The sequence below is a fragment of the Pseudopipra pipra genome, chromosome 1 (genome assembly GCF_036250125.1).
Source record: "Pseudopipra pipra isolate bDixPip1 chromosome 1, bDixPip1.hap1, whole genome shotgun sequence".
Lineage (NCBI taxonomy): Eukaryota > Metazoa > Chordata > Aves > Passeriformes > Pipridae > Pseudopipra > Pseudopipra pipra.
Genome location: NC_087549.1, coordinates 124,324,677 through 124,345,380, shown reverse-complemented (window position 1 = coordinate 124,345,380; position 20,704 = coordinate 124,324,677). Strand labels below are relative to the sequence as shown.

The following is a 20,704-nucleotide window of genomic DNA, read 5'->3' as shown; positions in this document are numbered from 1 at the left end:
CAGATCAACACCGAGATGGCAGAAACAATGGAAGATGGGTGACACATAATCAGTTCAATATGGAAAAAAATTAATAAAACAGGCAACCAACTGTTTTGGGGAAAACTTTACACTAAATATAAGAAAGTAAATCCACTTGTCAAGGACTTCTCTGGTTGTATTTAGAGGTTAGTTCAGAGAGCCAATAACTGTAAGCATAATCATTCTTCAGCGCATTCACAAATTACATTTTGCTCTACTTGACTGACTATATAACAGACACAGGGAACATGTACCAGAAACAATAGTATGTTTGATAGATTTTGATAATATTCACAAGGAAAGACTGTTACCTATTTTTTGTGTATTGATCTGTTTTGACAGAAGGACTTGTTCAATAATCCTTGACAGTTTAAGAACGTTGCAAAGAGAGCATCAGAGAGAGAGTCTTAATCACAGAGACAAATTTCAAGATATACTGCAAAAAGTGCACTTTTTCTTTGTTGCTTTTTATGGCAATTACAGTTCCCAAAGTTTGGTTGGATCTCTTCTCCAGAAGTGAGACATCATTGCATTTAAAACATTTGTGCTTGTGTTGTTAATAATAGTCTAAGCTGTCCATTAAGTTACATCTGCCAATATTTTAAAGTTATTTTTGACACTGTAATTTTGAAGGAAGAAGGGAGGGGAGTTCATAAAAATGCATTTTGTTCTCTGTAAGCCAAAAACAGTACCTCTCATTATAGTGCAGTCTCTCCCTTTACATAACAATCACACACGCTCCTGACAAGCAAAAGACTCACTTATTTCTATCAAGTGGCATACAAGTTTAGATGGATAGTTTCTCTACTAATGAAGGACATTTGAGTCTCTGAAGTATACTCCTAACTACTACTTTAATAGTGTCGTTAACTGAATACTTAATACTTTTACAGAAATAATATGACTGCCAGATCGACTCTAAAATGACAAAGATCCAGCAACAAAAAATGAAGTCAGAGGAAGATAAACTACCATTTCTATCTATCTCTAATCACAAAAGACTGCACATTTCCGAGGAAGAAGTCCTACCTATGAAAATTAGGAAGAGCTACTTCCAGTACTGCTGGTAGTTTCAAAACCAAAATGTGAGTGGTTCTATCTTAAAAACAAATAAATAAATTAAATACACCAGTCTATATTATCACTGTGGATCTTCTTGAGGAACAGTAAAGTTCAAGAAGATTCCCAACAAATTGCATGCCTTTATGTGTCTAAATTTAGTTTTTAAATCTAGCTGCCTTAGAGACTCGTCGATTGAACTGTCTATTCCTACCTGTTAAGAGGAGGGCATCTATACTTTTGGTCCTTACTGTTTTGTATGATAAACAGAATAACATGTGCAAACTCATCCATTTTTATGCAGCAGTTTCAGTCACTCTTCAAAGATTTTCTCTTCAGAAGTGAAAGAAAGAATTGTTTATATTATTTAACCACCTTCATTTTCTCCATTGCACCACAGTATCCGTGTTTTCAGCAGCAGTTCTCCCTTTGGTGATGCATACCATTAGCTTAGATGCAATACCTCAGTGGAAAGCTAGTTTTCCTATCCAGGAAAATCACTATTATATTGTGATGGATAATATTACCCACTGGAAGCATCTTAAGGCTGTGTATTCCCTTGTTCTGGCTCCCTGAAGGCCTAGAGGCAGAAACCATTCCTAAGGTTATCACCAGATCAGTGGCTGATATCCAAAATCAATATACAACAAATTGGAGAAGTCCTCCCCATTAGCCCAGGTATTTCTATGCTGACTTTTATCTCCCATTGTCTCAACTGACCACAAAAGCAACAGCAGAGCTTCAGCTTGCTTTTCCTAACAGCTCTGCCACTCAGGCTGCTACAGGCATCCTACCTTCCCACTGGTACTTGCTCTTCCTTCTGAGCCAACACCACTGAGGGCAAAATTTGATGAAGCAGCTGAAAGAGATGTAATTGCTCAGGCACAGCATGAGCAGGCACTATACACTGATGGATGCCTAATCACACAAGAAATCTATCCCACTCAGCTCTATAACATCTTTCCATATCATTTGCCATGAAGAAAGCACTTGATGTTAATTCTTCTTTGCATTTTATACGGCAGTGGTGAGAAGGGAAAGAAGGCATAAAGCTGTTGTTTCCTTCTTTCTTTTTTCTTTCCTATCTCCACCCAGGTGCACTGGCTATGAGACTGTGTTAGAGATTTTGAGGAAATTAGCATAGGACAGAAAATGAGGGGTCAATGGCTCAAGCTCTATAATAAAGAAGACTCCCCACTCCATCCACATGTCAAAGGGGAAAAAAATTAAAATCAACTCCTAAATTATCATCAATTTCATTCTTTTATATAAAAAAATAGTCAGTGTAGCTGAATAAAAATTTTCATCTGTTCCAAAAAATTTGGCTGCTAAATTCAAATAAAAATACTGGATAGAGTGATAAAGTTACAAATTGCTCAGAAAGTTGGACTGAAACCAAACTTATCAAATTTCCAAAGAGTGTCTCTCAGACAACTCTGAAGAAAATCTTAAGGAAAAATATTCAGAAATGTTGTGGGTTATACTCTCTCAGTTCAAAGTATGTGCCCAGTCTTCTATTCCAATTCTTCTGTCTCAGCAATCTTTACTATTTTTCACCACAGCTGAAGTTCCTGCCTTTCAAGCAGAAGTGGAGGACTGCAGATCAGTAGCTTTTAGATAGAATCACAGTATTTCAATGTTATGTTTAGCTCCTCCCTGTTCCCTTCCCCTCTTCCCCTCCCAAAACGCCCAAAACCAAAACAAACCTACAATCCCAATCACTCCTGCACTCCTTCAAGAACTTTTATAAGCAGCAAATTCATTTTCACTGCTGTGGCAGTCTCTGCAAGACCTGGCCATTCTCAAGCCTTGTGACAATCCTAGTGTCAATTCTTTCTTTTGCCTCACCCTTCACAAATACTGATCATGCTCACCTTCCAATTTTATACAGACTGAGCAATTTCAATATTTTATACTATTTAGTATCTGAAGAAGCTGCAGTTCCATGATCTCACTGGCTTCCTACATAGAGAAACCCAGGGTGTCATTCGTCATTCAAAACCACCTCTGCAGACATGTGATTCTCCATTGACTAGAGAGAATAATCACCTGGTACACAGAGTGAAACTGCTGTAAAGGCTATTGTCAGACTACAGATGTAACAGAAAATTAATGGATCTGAGACCATTAGGATATTTAAATGTAATGGAAAATCACATTAATTTCACAAGTATTACTTGGAAATGAAATTTTTATTCAATGCCTAGAGTTGAGGTTTTTCTGGAAGCCTGTCTTGCAGGAGTGAAGGATAATCTCTCCCTGCTGGAATGAACTATCAACAGTGTCCCATACATTGGCTACAGCACATTGAAAGGAACAGACAACCATCTCCAGGGCAAAAGTCCTTATAGGTATCAGCACAGACTATTTCTTTTGGGATAAATGCCTCTGTGAAGTTGGAGTTCCTCTAGCTGGTAGGTTTTAGTCTGATCAGTAACAGCTGAGCAACCTTTGCCTCAGACAGAAGGGAACCAAATACAAGGTTACAAGTGAAATAAACTGAAATCTGGACCACACTTACAACAGCTCTTGAGTTCTTTGATTTTCCTAATTAGGAACTTGAAGGCATCTGCCATGTGTTAGCTTGGAGTATTCAGCCTATTCAGCAACACCTTCTAAATGCCAGCCCTAAAGAAACAGTTTTTCTGGTCTCACCTTCATAAGTTTACTGTCCTTGCTCCATTTGTACCAAAATGTGGGAGGAAGAATTCACTGCTTTTCCAAAAGGTCAGTGACTTTGATGATCAAAGCATTTCCTTACCCATCTCACCTCCTTGGCAGCAAGGTTTGAGTTTTACACATTTGAGCAGCTCCTACCTCTCAAGATAATAAGGTTCAAGATGTGTGTTTTGTTACGTGATATACTGCAGAATCATATATGCAAAATTCCACTGTTTGTTTTTTTCCTAACCAAATTTGTTATTTTATGTTGTTTTTTTTTCTATAGAGACCAACATATACAACACGTTTACAGTGTAGCTGAAAGATTGTTTAGGTCAATCAGCTCGATCCTACCATTACACATGTATTATTGCTATCACTGTCAGGGGTTCCTTGATTAAAGTATACAAGTGTCATAATGTCCTAAATATCATAAATATTCCTTTAACATTTAACTTACAAACATCAAATCAAACATACTTTGATGTGCACCTTGATGTGTGATGGCAAGTAACTTTGTTTAAGGCATTTCTCCTTGGCTGTGATGAGACAGGAGACTCTTGTTTTATTTCTATCCTACAGACACATGTAAGCCTGGTTGTGCAATTTATTGGATGTGAATCTGAGTTTCCCTTTTATGGCAATTATTCTTCTATGTTTCAGGTCATTGATGATGACAGGCAGATATTTGCAGAACACAGGATTCTCCAACAAAGAGTTGTCTAGTTCAAAAAAGGAAAATAAAGCCTGAAGTATGTAAATCAATACTCAAATTAAATATGTTCTGCTTCCAAAGCTTCATCTAAACTTTAATTTGGCAAGTATTCTTGGAGGTGCGTATTCCAAATGCTGATCAACATGAGGTTAGTTTAAGTCAGCTCCTGTCAGATCACAGCCCAGGATTATATTTGTATAGGTTGCTTCATCTGTAATAAAGAGAAATATGTACAACTTTGCTCAAATTTTGAATCATCACGATCTAAGAAAGTAGTAGCTTTAATGCAGTGTTTTTCTTATAGCTATTGTATAGCTATGTCATATCCATCAGAAGTGAAAAGTATCAGGTAGCAGATCATCAGTAAGAATATGGAAAATATTTTTCTAATTTGGTGTAAATTCTAATCGTCAGAACTTCAGGAGATTCCACTCAATTCAGGAGACTTCCCCAAGCAGAAATGATGTTATGCTAAAGCATATGTCTTGGCAGATATAGCTAAACAGTTTTCTCTGTTGTGGAAGTTAATTTAGATCATTATATTTTACAGTGCAGATTCATCTCACGTTGCTGATTTTAGTAACATTTTACAATGAATGGTAGGTCATTGTCATCATCATTCAGTATGATGATTCACTAGCATCCACAAAAGTAATTTTATTTTAAAGTTCTTTAGAGACTAGCATTAAAAAACCCTAAGGCTGAACCCATAATCCATATGTGAACTTTTTGCCTACAGGGTAAAAGGGTGAGGTTTTGCTCCACCTTCTCCGTATTAGGAGAGATGTGATTAGTCACTTAAGAAATGTGCAGGTTTTTCAGCCTCTCAGATCTGCCTGTACCAAGACACAGTTTTTGGTACCAGAGGCGTGACAGCTCAAAACCTGGCAAATCCTGTCGTTGTCAGACTCTTTCATAATGACCAAATTTGATTTATTTGTAGATTTCAAATTGAAAAACCCCAACAAAGTAATCATCTTTACTCTTCCTAAGCAGAATTAAGGCCACAGACTTTTACCTAGCTCTTATTGTGACAAGCTGTGTTATTGTCACATTTTTCGTTGAACTGAAATTTTTTTTAAAAAAAATCCAATTCTGAGCCCCTTATGTTTATATTCTGTTGGGACCCAAACCAGGGCTTTCTTTTACTTTTTCATTTATATCTTGGCAGAACTAGCTGGAATAGCATCCCTCTGCAAAGCTTTGTACAAATACATAACAAGCAGTGCCTTGTAACAGGGCACTGAATGTTTAATGCACAAGACAAAGGGCGGGGATGGGGGAAAATGGAGATAGACAAGTTTGCAGATCATAAAGTATAGAATAGTTTGGTTTGGAAGAATCTTTTGAAGGTCATCTAGCCCAACCCTCAACCCAAGATGGAAAGACTAAACCACAAAGAAACCGATAATCACAGTCCAGTGTCTTTCAACCCTACTGTAAGATTTGTGTAAATATGTGCTAACCCCTTAAAAATCCATCTCCAAAAAACTTGTCCCAGACTACTTAGGAAATCAGTGAATGAGCATAGGACGTGCAAGGGCCATGGGAAGAGAATTGTCACCAAGAGTAGGGTGTTGAAAGTAACTGCATAAATATCACAAGAGTCCTTCTCTATCCCCAAGTGTTCACACCCTGAAAAGGGAATTAACTGGAGAGCAAGGCAGGTATTCGTAACACCTCCTAACAGCCTCCCTTTTCAGCTATGAGCAGAAATCACATATCAAAGTCAGATACAAGTAAGCTGTAGCTATGTACAATGGGTAGCAGAAAATTACTGATGTATACACACACACCTTACAGTGTCTACACTCTCCTATGTTTTCATTTATCCAGTAAAACAACTTACTAGTAGCCAAATTTAAAAGTCTGATATCATTTGTTATTTAAAAAAAATATTTGGATTGGTGGAAAATGAAACTTCCGTTATATTCAGACTTCAAGCAAATTGTCCTTCTGTTTCTGCTATTTACTACAGGAGACAAGGAAAAGTCTAGTGAAATTCTTACTTATCTGGGGAGCACATGAGTAGTTCATATAATACCTTCTGCTATGTGATTTGTGACTAGAGTACAATAATTATCAGGGAATTCCAAGGTGCAAGGGGCCCTTCTACATATTTTCCTGATTAGTAGCACTTTTCTACTCAGCCATATTAGTATCCACCTGGCAGTGCAAGCCAGGCAAGTAACTGTGGGTGGGATCCAGCTAGCAGAGCCTAAGTACCTGTGCTGTGGCAGACAAAATAGTAACTCTGAAAGTTATTAAATGCACCTCTTGTTCTCCACTGGTGAGATAAAGAAATTAAGTTATTTATGTTAGGATAATGCATGCATTAAGCTCTTGCAATTAGAATCACACATGTACCTCAGAGTTCAAATACTTCTGTATTCTCAAAAAAAATCCAATTCTCTCACTGAGGAAGAAACACTAGTTTCCCACAGTCTCCTCAAAACTACACAGAATTTAGCTTGGAGGCTTTTGTGCTTGGTTGAGTCAGTGCAATGCACATCCTATATGCTATCTAGCTGTAGGTCTAGAAAACTTTGCTCCTTATCAGTTTGTCTTATATACGGAAAGTGAGGGTCCTGGTTTAAGTTTAGCTTTCCTCTTCTCACCCCTTAAGGCAGGTATTATGAACATTTCAATCAAAAAACGTTTCTGCTGAGAGCTTTTAAATGTTTCCTTGCAAAACTAAGGAGATTTTACAAAGATGTTTGTGATGTTATTAATTTCACTTGATGGTTGTATACAATGCATTGGAAGCATGTTAACAGTTTCAGTCCAGAGCTGAAGAACTAGTGTCCACACTAAAGAACAGACCAATTTCAAATAAGAAGCAAAGAAAAGAGAGGAGGGGAGGGGAGGGGAGGGGAGAGAAGAGGAGGGGAGGGGAGGGGAGGGGAGGGGAGGGGAGGGGAGGGGAGGGGAGGGGAGGGGAGGGGAGGGGAGGGGAGGGGAGGGGAGGGGAGGGGAGGGGAGGGGAGGGGAGGGGAGGGGAGGAGAAAAAATCACAGACCAGAACAAACTGGCATTACTCATGTTCAAGGCACTATAATTTCATACAGAGCAACAGGTGACAATTAGTGCTGCAGGAATTAGGGCAGTACTATGAATAAATTGATAATTCTTGTATCTCTGCCGTGTCTCACCCCTCCCACCTTTACAGAGATCCTGTTAAGGCTAGTGGATCAGAGTGAACTCAAGAGGGTTATCATCACATCATAGCTTTACTTCAGGGCTCAGAGTAGGTATTGCATGAGATCATGTATGAATAAAAACAAACCACTTCAAAGTCTTGTCAGCAGTCCCTCCCCCAATTTATCTCAGACAAAGTCATTTCCTTTTAATTACGCAGCTTAATACATGTAGAAAAACAGTTTGTTCTCCATGTAAATACATATCCCAAGTTTGCTTCCATTTAGGATCACAGGACAAAAATGAGGCTGTATAATTTGCCACTGATGGGTCACAAGCTCTGAGTATACTCAAACTTTTGGATTTTTTTACAGATGTAGGCTCAGGAGGGAACTTGAACAACTCCTTGTCAAGTTGTTACATGAATGTTTTGCGATACAGCCTATTCAGCCATGGGGAAAGGAACTGCTTGCTTTGGCACGGTTGCAGGATGACTGGCACAATGGGCAAGTGAGGTTATTGGCAGTTCTTACTAGTAGGTAAAGGTGCAACCTGAAATAATACCATTATATCTAGCTAGAGATCAGTGCAGATTGAAGTATGAGCCAATATGTTTTATAATCAATTTAAATCCTTGTAAGCCCCCATTTAATGCAGGAAATACTATATGCCTCCATGGAGAGAGTGAAAGAAATTAAAGAATTAATTTGGAGCAAGCCTGAAATAGAAGCAGGGTCAAGTCTCCCAAGTTTTTTAAGTATTGTGAAAAGAGATGAGCTCATGTGGCATTGTGCTTGAGGCTAAGCCTGCTCTTGGGGATGCCATCTGACTGGCTGGCTGGCTGCTCCAGAAAACAGCAGTCCTACATCTCCTTTGCATCAACACTGGCACTTATCTGGTCTCACAAGGAGCCAGCCCAGGCATAGTGACTCAGTGTTCACCTATGCTGGCCTGTGGGAAGTAATGGCAAGGTATGAAAAATGGGACTACCCCATCCAGCAGCAGGTAGCCATTACAGCAGCTTAAATGGAGTGCAGGAACATACCCAAAGTAAAGTGGAGCTCTCCATCTCACAGGTATGTAGCAGAGGAACACAAAGATTTATAAGTACTCTGAGCCTCCAGTGAAGGCAGACCTTCTCTAATAATTCAAAAAGATCCTTTTCCCATTGAGAAAGCTGAAGAAAATGGCCGTTTACATATTGGACTCAAATAATCATCATCTAGAATCTTTTATAAATACATATCTTAAGCAGAAGACCTCAGAGACTCACTTCTGGGCTGCCAGGATATTAATTGGGTTTCCAGAGCATTTCAGCCTACAGAGTCATGCACACAGCAAGGAGGAGGCAGCATTTGGGGGTAATAAGGTAGCTTTCAGCTAAATAATCAACTTTTTCCTGATCAGGGTGGCTTACAAGGTGAAGTTCAGCTGTGCAAGGAAGGACTCTTACTGCTATAGTAATTGATCAGTATATGCCTCCTATAAAATTCCAGGTACATCTAAACCTAAAAGCTTTTGCTCATCACCAGGACACCAAACCAGAGCCCAAAACAGCCCTTGCCTCAAGGTATAAAATTGTTTCAGTTTTCTGAAGTTCGCAGTGGATCGAAGCCCTGATTCAGCTTCATCCTGCTTCTTGGTAGGGACATGCTGCAGTGCCTCCATGTATCGAAGAACACAGTAGGTGCTTTGAGTAAATTCTGGAGGGTCGAAAGGGAAGGTCAGTGAAAAGTGGTATGACAGTGTTTGCTCACAAACCAAAATTAATGAGATTATTAACGCTAGAGCAGACTATGAAGAACTACGGGAAAGCCTAATAAATCAGACAGTGTAAGATTAGGTTTGCTGTAGATAAGAGGTGCTTTCAGAAGAACAATTTAAATTTACTCATACACATCGATTTCTAAACTAGTTGAAGGTTCTTAGGAAAAGTTTAAGCATGATCTTTGGCAGTTTAAAAAGCGTGTGCAGAAATACAAATAAGATACTGGTCTGTACTGAGAAGCAGATGAAAATGTGATAAAATGTTGCAGAGTGAATAGGGATATATATTTTCCATGAGTATATGACATCACTTTTACTCTGGACTTCAGTTTCTGGAAAATAAATCCTATTTTCTGCTATTTTCTGAAATTACAGAGTTGGAGATGAATTGAAAATAATTCAAGAAAGAGGGCAAGAGATGAAAGGAAAAGGCTTCCATAAAAAAAACAGTTAAAAAAATTGAAGGTAAAATTAGACTAAACATTTTTGTGGCAGCAGCAGGGTATGGGACATCAAGAAAGGTATGATATTGAAGTAGCTCTTTTTATCCTATCCAATCATGTTTCATTTCCCATTGTTGTATCTGTGATGTAGCTGAGAATCCTATGCAGTAGGAGAAAGGACAGGAGAGCCTGTAGTTCCAGACAGAACTATACTTATTCTTTTCCAAATTTTGTTACAAGTATGCACCATGTCTGTAGCGTAGAAACGTGATGTACTGCAGCTGCTGCTACTGCATAGCTCAGCTTTTCAGACAAGAGAACATCCTTTAGAGATCATCAGATTAGGTTGACTAACTGGCTGTTCTGTCCAAAGAAAGCCAGCCTTTTGACTTTTACAGCAATGTGATGGACTTCCCTGCAGGGACTTATGCCAAAGTTTACAGCAGCTTAAAGACATGTAGTTACTCAAGGAGCTTGAGTTTATCTGTTGTGGAAAATAGACAGGAATAGATCCAACTTCAGTGATAGTGAATTTTAAAGTCTTTTCTTTCCTTGGATACCTTCCATAGAAACCTCTCACAGATAATCCACCAAATACAAATATTCCTGGGCCACAGTGGGGAAATCACTATGAAAAAGAGTTACAAGAACTTTAGTAACACAAAGAAGTGTGTGATTGAACCCAATTAACTATTCTCATAATAAGGGGAGAAAAAGGAGGAAGAGAGACAGCACAAAACTTTAAGCCAAATATTTAAATGCTCGATAAACCCTGTATTGCAAGGTATTGCTGTAACAAGTGTGAAGAAGGGTAACAAAGTTGGTGAAGGATCCACAACACAGGTATTATGGGCAGCGGCTGAGGGAGCTGGGGTTGCTTAGTCTGGAGAAAAGGAGGCTCATGGGGGACCTTATTGTTCTCTACAACTACCTGAAAGAAGGTTGTAGGCTGGTGGGGTCAGTCTCTTCTCCCAGGTAACAAGCAATAGGACAAGAGGAAATGTTCTCAAGTTGCTCCAGGGGAGGCTTAGATTGGATATTAGGAAAAAATCCTTCACCAAAAGACTTGTCAAGCACTGGAATAGGCTGCCCAGTGAAGTAGCGGAGTCACCATCCCTGGAGGTATTTAAAAGCTGTGAAGCTGTGGCTCTTACAGACGTGGTTGAGTGGTGGATGTGGCAGCTCTGGGTTAATGGCTGGACTTTGTGTTCTTAGAGGTCTTTCCAACCTAAGTGATTCTTTGATTCTATGACTGTATAATTAGCCTGTTGAACACATTCCCACAGGATATTGTTGTACTATGTAGTTTAGTGAATATGAATGTAGGTATTCCTTGGTTTTAATGTACTCAAGGCAAACACTATTCTCTGGCTTCTAGCTTGACAATAACCAGTTTGAACTTATGTTGTTAATTCCATTGTGTACGTCCCACCCAACACAGACACTGCAACTGTTTCCAGTGTCTAAGTTTAGTGTTGGAGAATTTCGTATTAACTGCTGCATTACTGTCAAATACGTAGTTTTGGGCTAGGGAAAGTGTTACCAGTGTGGCAATTTGCACCTCCCAAGACCTAACCAGTACAATATTACCATATGAATGATCCCCTCCCCCTTTCCCTCCCTCCGTCAGGAGTATGCCTGTTTCCCTTCCATTATAAAGCCAGTCAAAAGCTACTGCCAAGCTGTTAAAATTTTGATCTCTCTCCTTAAAAAAATAAATCCTTGTGAAAGAAAAGCTGTTATTAGCTGTGATAATAACAGGTGGGAAAATAACAAGAACTGTTTCTTTCTTGTCTTTCATTTAAACGTGTCTATTTTTAAGCAGACCGGCCAGCTCTGCTTGTCATTTTTTAGCTGTAGAGGGAGTTGGTTCAAGGTCTGTCAGCATGATAGGTCTTGCCTCCATTTAGGCTGGAGGTATTACCATTCAAGGTTTCTTTTAATAGCAAATGAATACTTTAGAGTTCAGAAGTGCTCTTTAAACTCTATTTTTCTGATTTCTAGTAGCTGCCTTGTTCACAGGGAGAATTGTTATGCAGTGTTCAGTATCCTGGCCCCAACTCACAAAGCCAGGGGCCAATCCAACTGCTGCATGTGTGGAGTGTTTTAATTCATACAGTGCTTCAATAAAACCAAACCAACCAATCAACCAACAAAAAATCACACCCCATAAAGGTGTGCATGCGCATGCATACACACACACACACACACACACACATCTACAGCTGCTCCTTTCAAAGTAAAAAGACAGGGAAGACCAGTTTAATATTGATTGATTAAAAATTGTAAGAGGCTCGCTATTATTTAAGCTCTCAGGAAAGGCAATCACCAACACCTAGCAAGTGTCTTTCTCTACACATCCCAAATCACCCTAGGGTACAATATCATGTAATTCAAAATGTACATGATTTCTGCACCTTCTCCAGAGGCACCTAGAACTAACAATGGCCAAAAAGATAGTGTTGGGCAGACGCAATAGTACAAGGTAAAAAACTACTCTGATATTTCAGATCCTTCAATATATTTTAAACATAATCAGCAAAAGACACTTGAAAGAAAAAAGCAAACTCACCATTCTGGAAACTAAGAGTTTTTTCCTAGATCCAAATTATGCTTTTGTCCAAGACATCAGCATTGTTGAAGGAATACTTATTCTTGCTCCAGCTTTGAAAAACTCCGGCGTGCTGAGGGTTCAGGTAGGTGCTGGAGTACGCCTGGCGAGCCTCCCTCTTCAGGGTGCTGTGCAATGCCTGCTGGAATGTGCAGTCTAGCAGGTACCTGGCACCACTTGTTTGAATAGACAGGAGTGAGCGATGGGACTACATTACCCATAATTGCCTTCTGCTGGTTTATGATTACACCTGAAACCAGGAGAGGTGGTGTGGGAGTTTCGCCTTAGGGAGGAGAGATAGACATGCAGAGGAGAGAAGGAGGAAGCATGTGCTCCTTGTGTGCCACTGGAACAGAATTAGGGTTTTCTACTTTCACATACCATGTTGCAGATATATTGAATTGCTGGGAGAGGCTCAACAAGTGGCCTTTTGATAAAGGTTAAGTTAGAAATAATTAGATTTACAGGCAATGAGTACAATGACCGAAATCTCGTGAACCTGTATGACCGGTTTAGGCATGTGAGAGAATCAGACAACTGGGTATAAGGAAGCAAGGGAAGGAGGGGTGGCAGTGGCGTGGGATATCTACAGAGGAGGGAATGCAAAGATATTTGGGAGCGTCAGGAAGAAAGGGTTCCCTTTTACCCCATGTCCTTGAGGAAATACATTATATTGCAGGTATTTTTCTCAGTAATTTCAGAATTTTGCAGAATAAGGTTTAGAAGGACAAAGATTACAGGTACAGAGAGGTAAGAAAAATGGTCTTTGTGCTAGTAATGTCACAGGGAGTTGGAGAAGGGATGATTTGCCTATTCTGTTATTATTTGCTACCTGTGGTTTTAAGGCACTTAGGACTCACAATTGAAACCCTCCTTTCACGAAAAGAGGGTTCACAGGCTTTCTAATCCTGCCTCCAAATAGCTGAAGTATAAATCAGATAGGATAAAAAAATGGAGAAAGGCAGAATCCAGGTTGTTTATGGACAAGATAGTGTCAATACTGGTGGGTAATTTCCACCAAATAAGCAACCTGCTGAAACAAGTTCTGTCTGACCAGGGCTGGTAGCAAAATGAGGTGAAACTCATCAAATAGTTTCATCTGGAAAAAAATGGTCAATGCATTACAGCACCATTCAGTTCCTTCAGAGAACTGAACACTTTCCCACCCCCCACTCAATCCAGAAAACAGCCTTTCCCACCTTGCCATATGTAACAAAGAGGAAAAAAGAGATGCCCCATCTCTAAATGCTTTAAGCAACCCAGTAGATTGTTGCTTAACAACTGTATCCACTGTAACAAACGTGGATAGAGCCTTCCTAAATCTTTGTTCGCGAAGCCTAGCTATGATGATGATGATAGACATAGATTGTTAAGAGAGCTCTGTCCTGCTGTCAGAAGCAGAATGTTAGAGTAACACAGCAGGGTATTCACTATGTACTGAAACTACTAGTTATAGAAATATTGGGTGATTTCTAATACCACTGCTTCTGTAAAGGTTTAGTTTTGAAATTCGAGATCTGGAAATAGAAAATTTGGGACAGATAAGTCCTGTCAGACACCAGAAGAAGAAGGGAAACATTTCCAGTGACATTTAGTGGCTTATTCAGAGCTACTAAGAAAGCAAGTATTTAATTTTTTTTATATGTTTCATTTTCTGGTTTTTGGATTTTCTTTGCATTTTTTTTTTGAGGTAGGTACTTCCTATCATGTGTGTCTAATATGAATGACAACACACCAAATCAATTGAAACTTACTGTTATACTAATATAATCAAATACTAAATTAAGATCTTGGTATCCTAAACTCTAAATTTCAATCCCTTTTCTGTCATATCAACTTAAAATTTCTGGTTAGATAAGATACTCTTCCCCAGGCTTCATTTCTCTGAATGGACCATATCCTCATAACAGGAATGTTGGTTCCCAGCAGAAGTGTTTTCAGAGCCAGATGTTTTTGATAATCCATTCTTTTGGTTAAAACAATATTTTAAAAAATATTAGTGGGATTTTATCTTAAACAGAAAGACTTAATGTTTAAGCTGATGATTTTTAACATCTCTTTTTATAGAGATGAATCAAAACTCAATTAATACGACATGCCTCTCAACTGTTTCTCAGGTAGAAAATGAGTATACAATGTACCCATAATTCTGCAGTTGGAACCCTAGTGATCCACATAAAGCATCTACAGGATTTCAGTTCACCTCTGGGCCATAGGAACATAGCATGCTTTGGGTTGGACATCTTTGCACTAGATCAGGTTGCTCAAAGGCCCATCCAACCTGGACTTGAACACTTCTGGGGATGGGACATTCACAGCTTCTCTACGCAACCTGTTGCAGTGCCTCACCACCCTTTCATTAAGGAATTTCTTTCTAATATCTAATCAAAACTTATCCTCTTTCAGTCTTAAGCCATCTTCTCTTGTCCTATCTCTGCATGTCCTTGTAAAAAGCCCCTCTCCATCTTTCTTGTAGCAGCCATTTAGGTACTGGAAGGATCCTACCTACAAAAGGGCTCAAGCATTAACATAGTCTGTCCAGGTTTTCTGTACAAGGGTGACCAATTATTAGTTCACACATATTTATTAAAGTCTGCCACTTCTGCCTTGTTGCACAATGAAGTTTACCTTAAAGGCATCTAAACCAGATGTTTAAAAGACAGTGCTACATACTCTATTACCTCTCCAGAAAGTTCTGATCAGTCAGTTTCCATTTCCAGACTCCACTGAAACCCAGATTCCTCAACAGCTTTTCTTTGAACACCATTTGATGAGAAACTGTGGTTTTCTACAGTTTGACTCATTTTCAAAGTCTTCTAGAAATCAGATTTAGATTCCTAGGCCTTAGGAATGCTAGGTAGTTTGTGGACAGTTAAGCAATTTAGTGTGTTTAATTAACTGCACTTTTTGTGTACAAGGGAAACCCACATGCTGTACACACAAACAAAAACTATATCAGATCCTCACAGACTCACTTGACAATATATTTTTCACTTTTTTTGTTTGTTTGTTTGCTAAGCTCAATCCACTTCTCAGATATATTTCTGAAATATATATTATTGAAATCAATGGAATTTAGGGAGGAACCTTATGGAACAGCAGGGGGACCAATGAGGTTAATTCTGAAGTGGAAAGTTTGGAATATGGGAGCACTTGCTTATGGGAAGATGTGGATTAAAGCCAGACATGATGGATCAGCCCACATTAGCACAGCAACTAGTGTGGCAAGAGCAGAGGAGATCATGGAAAGTTTGGGAGCATAAGCAGTCACATGCTGGCTTGAGATAACATAACATACATGGTAAGTGGCAGCCACGTCTTCAGTTTTCGACTGATTACAGTATGTGCTTTCCCTTTTCCTGATTTTTTACTTTTGTTTGCTTGTTTAAATACCTATGCATTTTGATGGCTAAACCTAGTAGTGACTGCAGGGTCAAAGGGCACACTTAGTTTCTGCGTGTAAAAATATTTTATTTGCTTCCAACGGATGGAATAGCTGTGGCAGAAAGTAGCATATACTCTTGGACATGCATATCTTTTTGCTGCAGTTCTCATCAGAAGAATGGAGAACACCAAGGCTTCACTGTACATTACATACTATTCTCATCCCATTTGTTCCAGTCATTGCTAAAACTTATGAGATAACAAATATGAACCCCTTGACCATCAAGCCTTTAAAAGAGGGCCACCATTAACTTTAGGCTACGTGACAGTTACCTGTATAATTATTTCCAATGCAAATTAGCTGTGGTCACTGCACCATGATTTATACATGCATGTAGGAGAGAAAACAAAGGTATGATGTCAGGGTATTCTGAATACAAAGAGTCCACTCAGACATGGTCAACTATATTATTCTTCCCCTGCCAGTCCCCACCAGTGGAAGAAAAACTTCCATGGCAGAGAATATTCAGGCCAAAGATGTTTACACATGAGGCAGCAGCTTAGGTAGAACTCCCAATGAAATAACAATTAATAAAGGTGTGGGGGTGAAAACTGTTCCTCTGACAGGTCTATGATAGAAAATGTTTAATAGTATGGTTATGCTGGCAAAAATGGTTTTGGCTGTTCTTACTGCTTCCAGGACCATGAGTATAATCTATACCAGCAAAAGCACTTCTGCCAGTTTTGTGTCACATTAGGGCTGTTGCCAGTATAAAACATGGCCAAAAATCACATTTTGAAGAGATATTACTTATGATAACAAACATTTCTAAAACAAAGCAGGCTTTACAAACACTAATGAATACTCCACCCAGGCAGTAAAAGCCACTTTTCCTGATACATAGTGAACCAAAGCAATCAGAAAGCTTTAACCTGGTTTCTGGAGGGAAGGATACAGTTCTGGGCAACGTTAAACACCAGAAAAACAGCTCTCAAAGTAGGCTGTTTCTTAGACTTTAGTCAAGGTGAAGAATTGGTATAAGAAATGCAGCATCACATTTTAACGAATACATGGAACTTGTGCCATGAGTACCACAGTACCACAGCATTATGCAGTAAGAGAAACTACAGCCAAAGCACAAGTGTGTACTTAAACTGCTGAAGGCAGCAGACCAAACTGAAAGAATACTGTCCAGCAATTAAGTTTGTAAGGAAGATGCTATACTGAGCAGCAGAAGCTATATTTGGACTTACTAGATCTGTTTCTGCTCGGAGGGGGAGAAATAATTTCTCCATGGTAAGCTGGACCAAGAACTGAAATGTGGTTTTGTTTTGTTAAAAAAAACCAAAACCACCACCAAAACCAAACCAAACCAACAAACCAAACCAATCAACCAACCAAACAAACAAAACACTCAGAAAGTCCTAAAGAAAAAAGTTTTTCTGATTTTCATATATCAACAACTCAAGGAAAATCATTGTTTTCCTCTAGTACTTATCTTAGTGAAGAAATGAGTATACCATGCCTCTATGTTGATTGAACATGAAGTAATATTAAATAGAGAGCATTTTGTTTTGTAATGAAAATTTTAAAGAGGATCATTTAAGCAAAACATTAGATGAATAGGTACCTGGCAAACAGGACTGAAGAATATCAGGGGAGGAACGTTCCTGAATAGTGAGCATATGGTTGCCAAAAGGGAATTGGAGAAAGAGCTCTGAAAGTGGTAGAGAAAGATCTCTTTCTCTCTTGAAAAGAAAAGTAGGTTGGAACTTGTACCCTAGGGAAAGACTCACAAGTTGTCTTTTGTACTATGAAAACATTTGTTTCCTCTCTGTAACTAAGGCTGATAGTTTGGTTAGTTGCTAGATTACTTTGTGCAAAGAGTGTTCATTAAACAGACTATTTATTTTTGTGTTTACATGATTTTTAATCTGTCGCTAGCAAACTTCTCTCTCCCACAGCTGAATCTGCTGTGCTCTGCAGGGAAGGAACACTTACTCCATTCCCACAGAGAAAAGGTACAACGAGACCTCAAAAGAAGAAAAACAAATTTGGCTTGAGCATACAAGCCTACTACCTCAGTGAGTAAGACACATGCAAAGACCGCCATGGCCCAAGCAGTGTTTTGCAGAGACTAATCCTGCAGTCCTTGCAGTGATGCCTACAGATCCATGTACATTAGACTTGGCAAAAGAATAACATCTTTCAGGTTAGTAAAACCCTATTTTGGTCCTAGTTCCTCATTAAATCCTGCTTCGCTTATATTGCATGTCACCAAGGACAATGTTCCATGTGACAGTAAAAAAAAATTTCTGCAGGCGGGAGGAGCAAGGTAGAATAATGGGGTCCAGGCCAAAAAGTCCATATCTTGAAGAGTAATGAGCAGTGAGGCAAGAAAAATACTGTTCTATCTCAGATTTTATTATATTATATTTCAAGAAATTATTAGCACATTGTACTCAGCCACACTGTGGTAGAAAATAATTGGTTACTAAAGAAGCAGCAAATAAGATTCTTTTGTTGCTATTTTTAGCCTGATTTCCTCAGGAAACAAGGTCTACATGATTGTGCTGTGTCTAAGACTCCAATTGATCCTCACTACCACTAGTTTGTGAATCCATGAGCCAGTTCAGCTTAATGAAGGGACAGAGAACTCAGACTGGGTAGAATGCTGCAAGTTTCATGAAAAGGCTCATCCAAGTGAAAAAGAAAGCTGAGGACCTCTGTGGAGGAAAGGTTACCATATTATTAGACCGCAGAAAATCACAGCGAAAACAGCAAATGAAAGAGGGACTGATATCAAAGCACAAAATCTAGAGAAGGTTTCTTTTTTTAACAGGTAAAAATCCAGTTCAAACCAGAAAGTTATGAGAAATTGAAATCCAAAAGCTCCTCTATTTCATACAAAAACATACACATCAAGAATCAGAATCTGATCTCATTGTAGATCCCAAGCAGCTTTGGTGAATTAAGTAGTAGGTGGCTAGATTTGACCATATAGTTTGTCAACATGGACCTGTTCTTCAGCATTGACTATGTAAAGAACTTGAAAATCTGGCCACTGGTGCCTCACTGGGAGTCAGGAGATACCAGACGCTCTTGAAAGACAAGCCTTTGTTTAGGTACCCATATGGAAAGCAGATGCTTCTAAAAATCAGATTTGAGGCACCAGGTAAGACCTGAAAAATACTTTATAGCACCATTACAAACCTAAAACTGATTGTCTCCATGTTAGACAGGGTTCGAAAAATGACATAAATAGCAAGAATTTCATGTTCTTTGTGCCATTTAAAGCTGAAAGTAAGTATTTGCTAGCTGGGGTTTCTTCTTTTTACTTTGGGTTGATAAAAATGCAATTTTGAAAAGGCTCAAAGAAATTAAATTTTTCTTACTGACTTGAACAATTACTTACTAAATATATCTATCAATTACAGCTTAAATATAACTTTTACTTTAAAACAAGTTATTCATCCCTTTAAGATAGATTGTATTTCCAGTAACACAGGAGCTAATAAGCCCTGAAAAGCTAGAACCACAAATTCATTTCTTCTTTGTTATGAATTGAGAGTTAGTTTTTGGGTTTTATTCCTCCAGTTGAGAACATTTCCTCAGTTTAGTAGAAAACATTTGTCCTGTTTTAAATTTAACAACACCTTAGCCTGTATTAATAATAAACCTAAATGTGACTGATTTTCTAAATTGTGGTCTGAAAAGGAGCTAAATAAGAAGTGAGCAGTGAAGCTGTGAAAGGCCAGTTTCTTATCCCTTCTCACAATCACCTGGCCTCCTTAATCCAACAGCACGATGGCACTCACTGTGATGTATCCCTGAAATGTGGTCTATTAAGCCAGGTGACTGCATATTTCTGCAGTAACTGAAGCAATAGTCTAAGCTCACTACCTTTGTCACCTATCATACCCAGTACATTATGTCTAATACCTAAAGTATTAATTACTCATATTTACTGTGTGGTATAGTAGATAAAGAAGTGTAAAAGTTACCTTTTAAGTGTTGCCTACAACTAGGAGTCAGGGTTTCAATAACGTCTGTAGCATGAAAAACAATTTGTCTTTACAACTATGATAGAACTGTATGAGATGACTGGATTGATCACATTTTATTTATCAATTACTTACATATCATATTTGGAGATTAAAAAAGTACAGGTTTTGATTGCATTTTTATCTATTCTAGTTAGATAATTTGCTCATAATTATTTTTATAATGACACAAATTAGTTAAGTTCTACTATGCCTTTGTCATATATTTGCGGTACAGAAATGTGGATCTGAGCTCTTACTGTCTGTGTATTCCTTACCTGGAAAAAACCACTCTGTTTCTCATCATCAGCTATATCAAGCAAAGGAAAAACCTTGTAACAATGCAAAGAAAAATACCCACACCACTGATGAAGAAACTATTCAGTTATGTAATCACTCAGGTGTTCAGTTGGGTTTCTGAGTCAGCAAAATATCAGTTAATCTTGTTGTTGTTGACATAATTCAGATGAGTATTTAACAATGTATTTTGGTGTTTTGTTCTTTAGGAATAGTATTATCACGCTTACATTGCATATGTATATGTTTTTTTCTGCACCCGAATCTAAGCTCTGGAGTACATACCTCTCAGCTCCACAAGCAACTGGTACTAACCAGATGCTATTACCATCCTGATAATATTGTCTCACGTTTTAATAACCGAAATGTAATTTTCCAAAAGCTCTACAAACAACCACCTGATCTGCAAAACACTGTTTCTGCAACTGAAATCTCCCTCTCCTATAACAAGACATTTTGATGCACTATAAACCCATTAAAATTACTCCTAAGGTAGAGTGACCTCAACCCTTTCAGAAAAGGCCTGACATTATCATCCTTACAACTGAAAAACAGGACCCAGCT

At 38.6% G+C, this 20,704-nt stretch overlaps 1 protein-coding gene across 1 annotated transcript in view; it reads right to left on the bottom strand.

Moving 5' to 3' along the window:
* MACC1 (MET transcriptional regulator MACC1) overlaps positions 1-12,501 on the bottom strand; it is a 35,032-nt gene extending 22,531 nt beyond the window's left edge. The window contains exon 1 of the mRNA XM_064675551.1: positions 12,377-12,501. Within this exon, the coding sequence (XP_064531621.1) occupies positions 12,377-12,379 (3 nt within the window). The 5' untranslated portion in view covers positions 12,380-12,501. The remainder of the gene's footprint in view (positions 1-12,376) is intronic.
* Between the last annotated feature and the right edge of the window lie 8,203 nt (positions 12,502-20,704).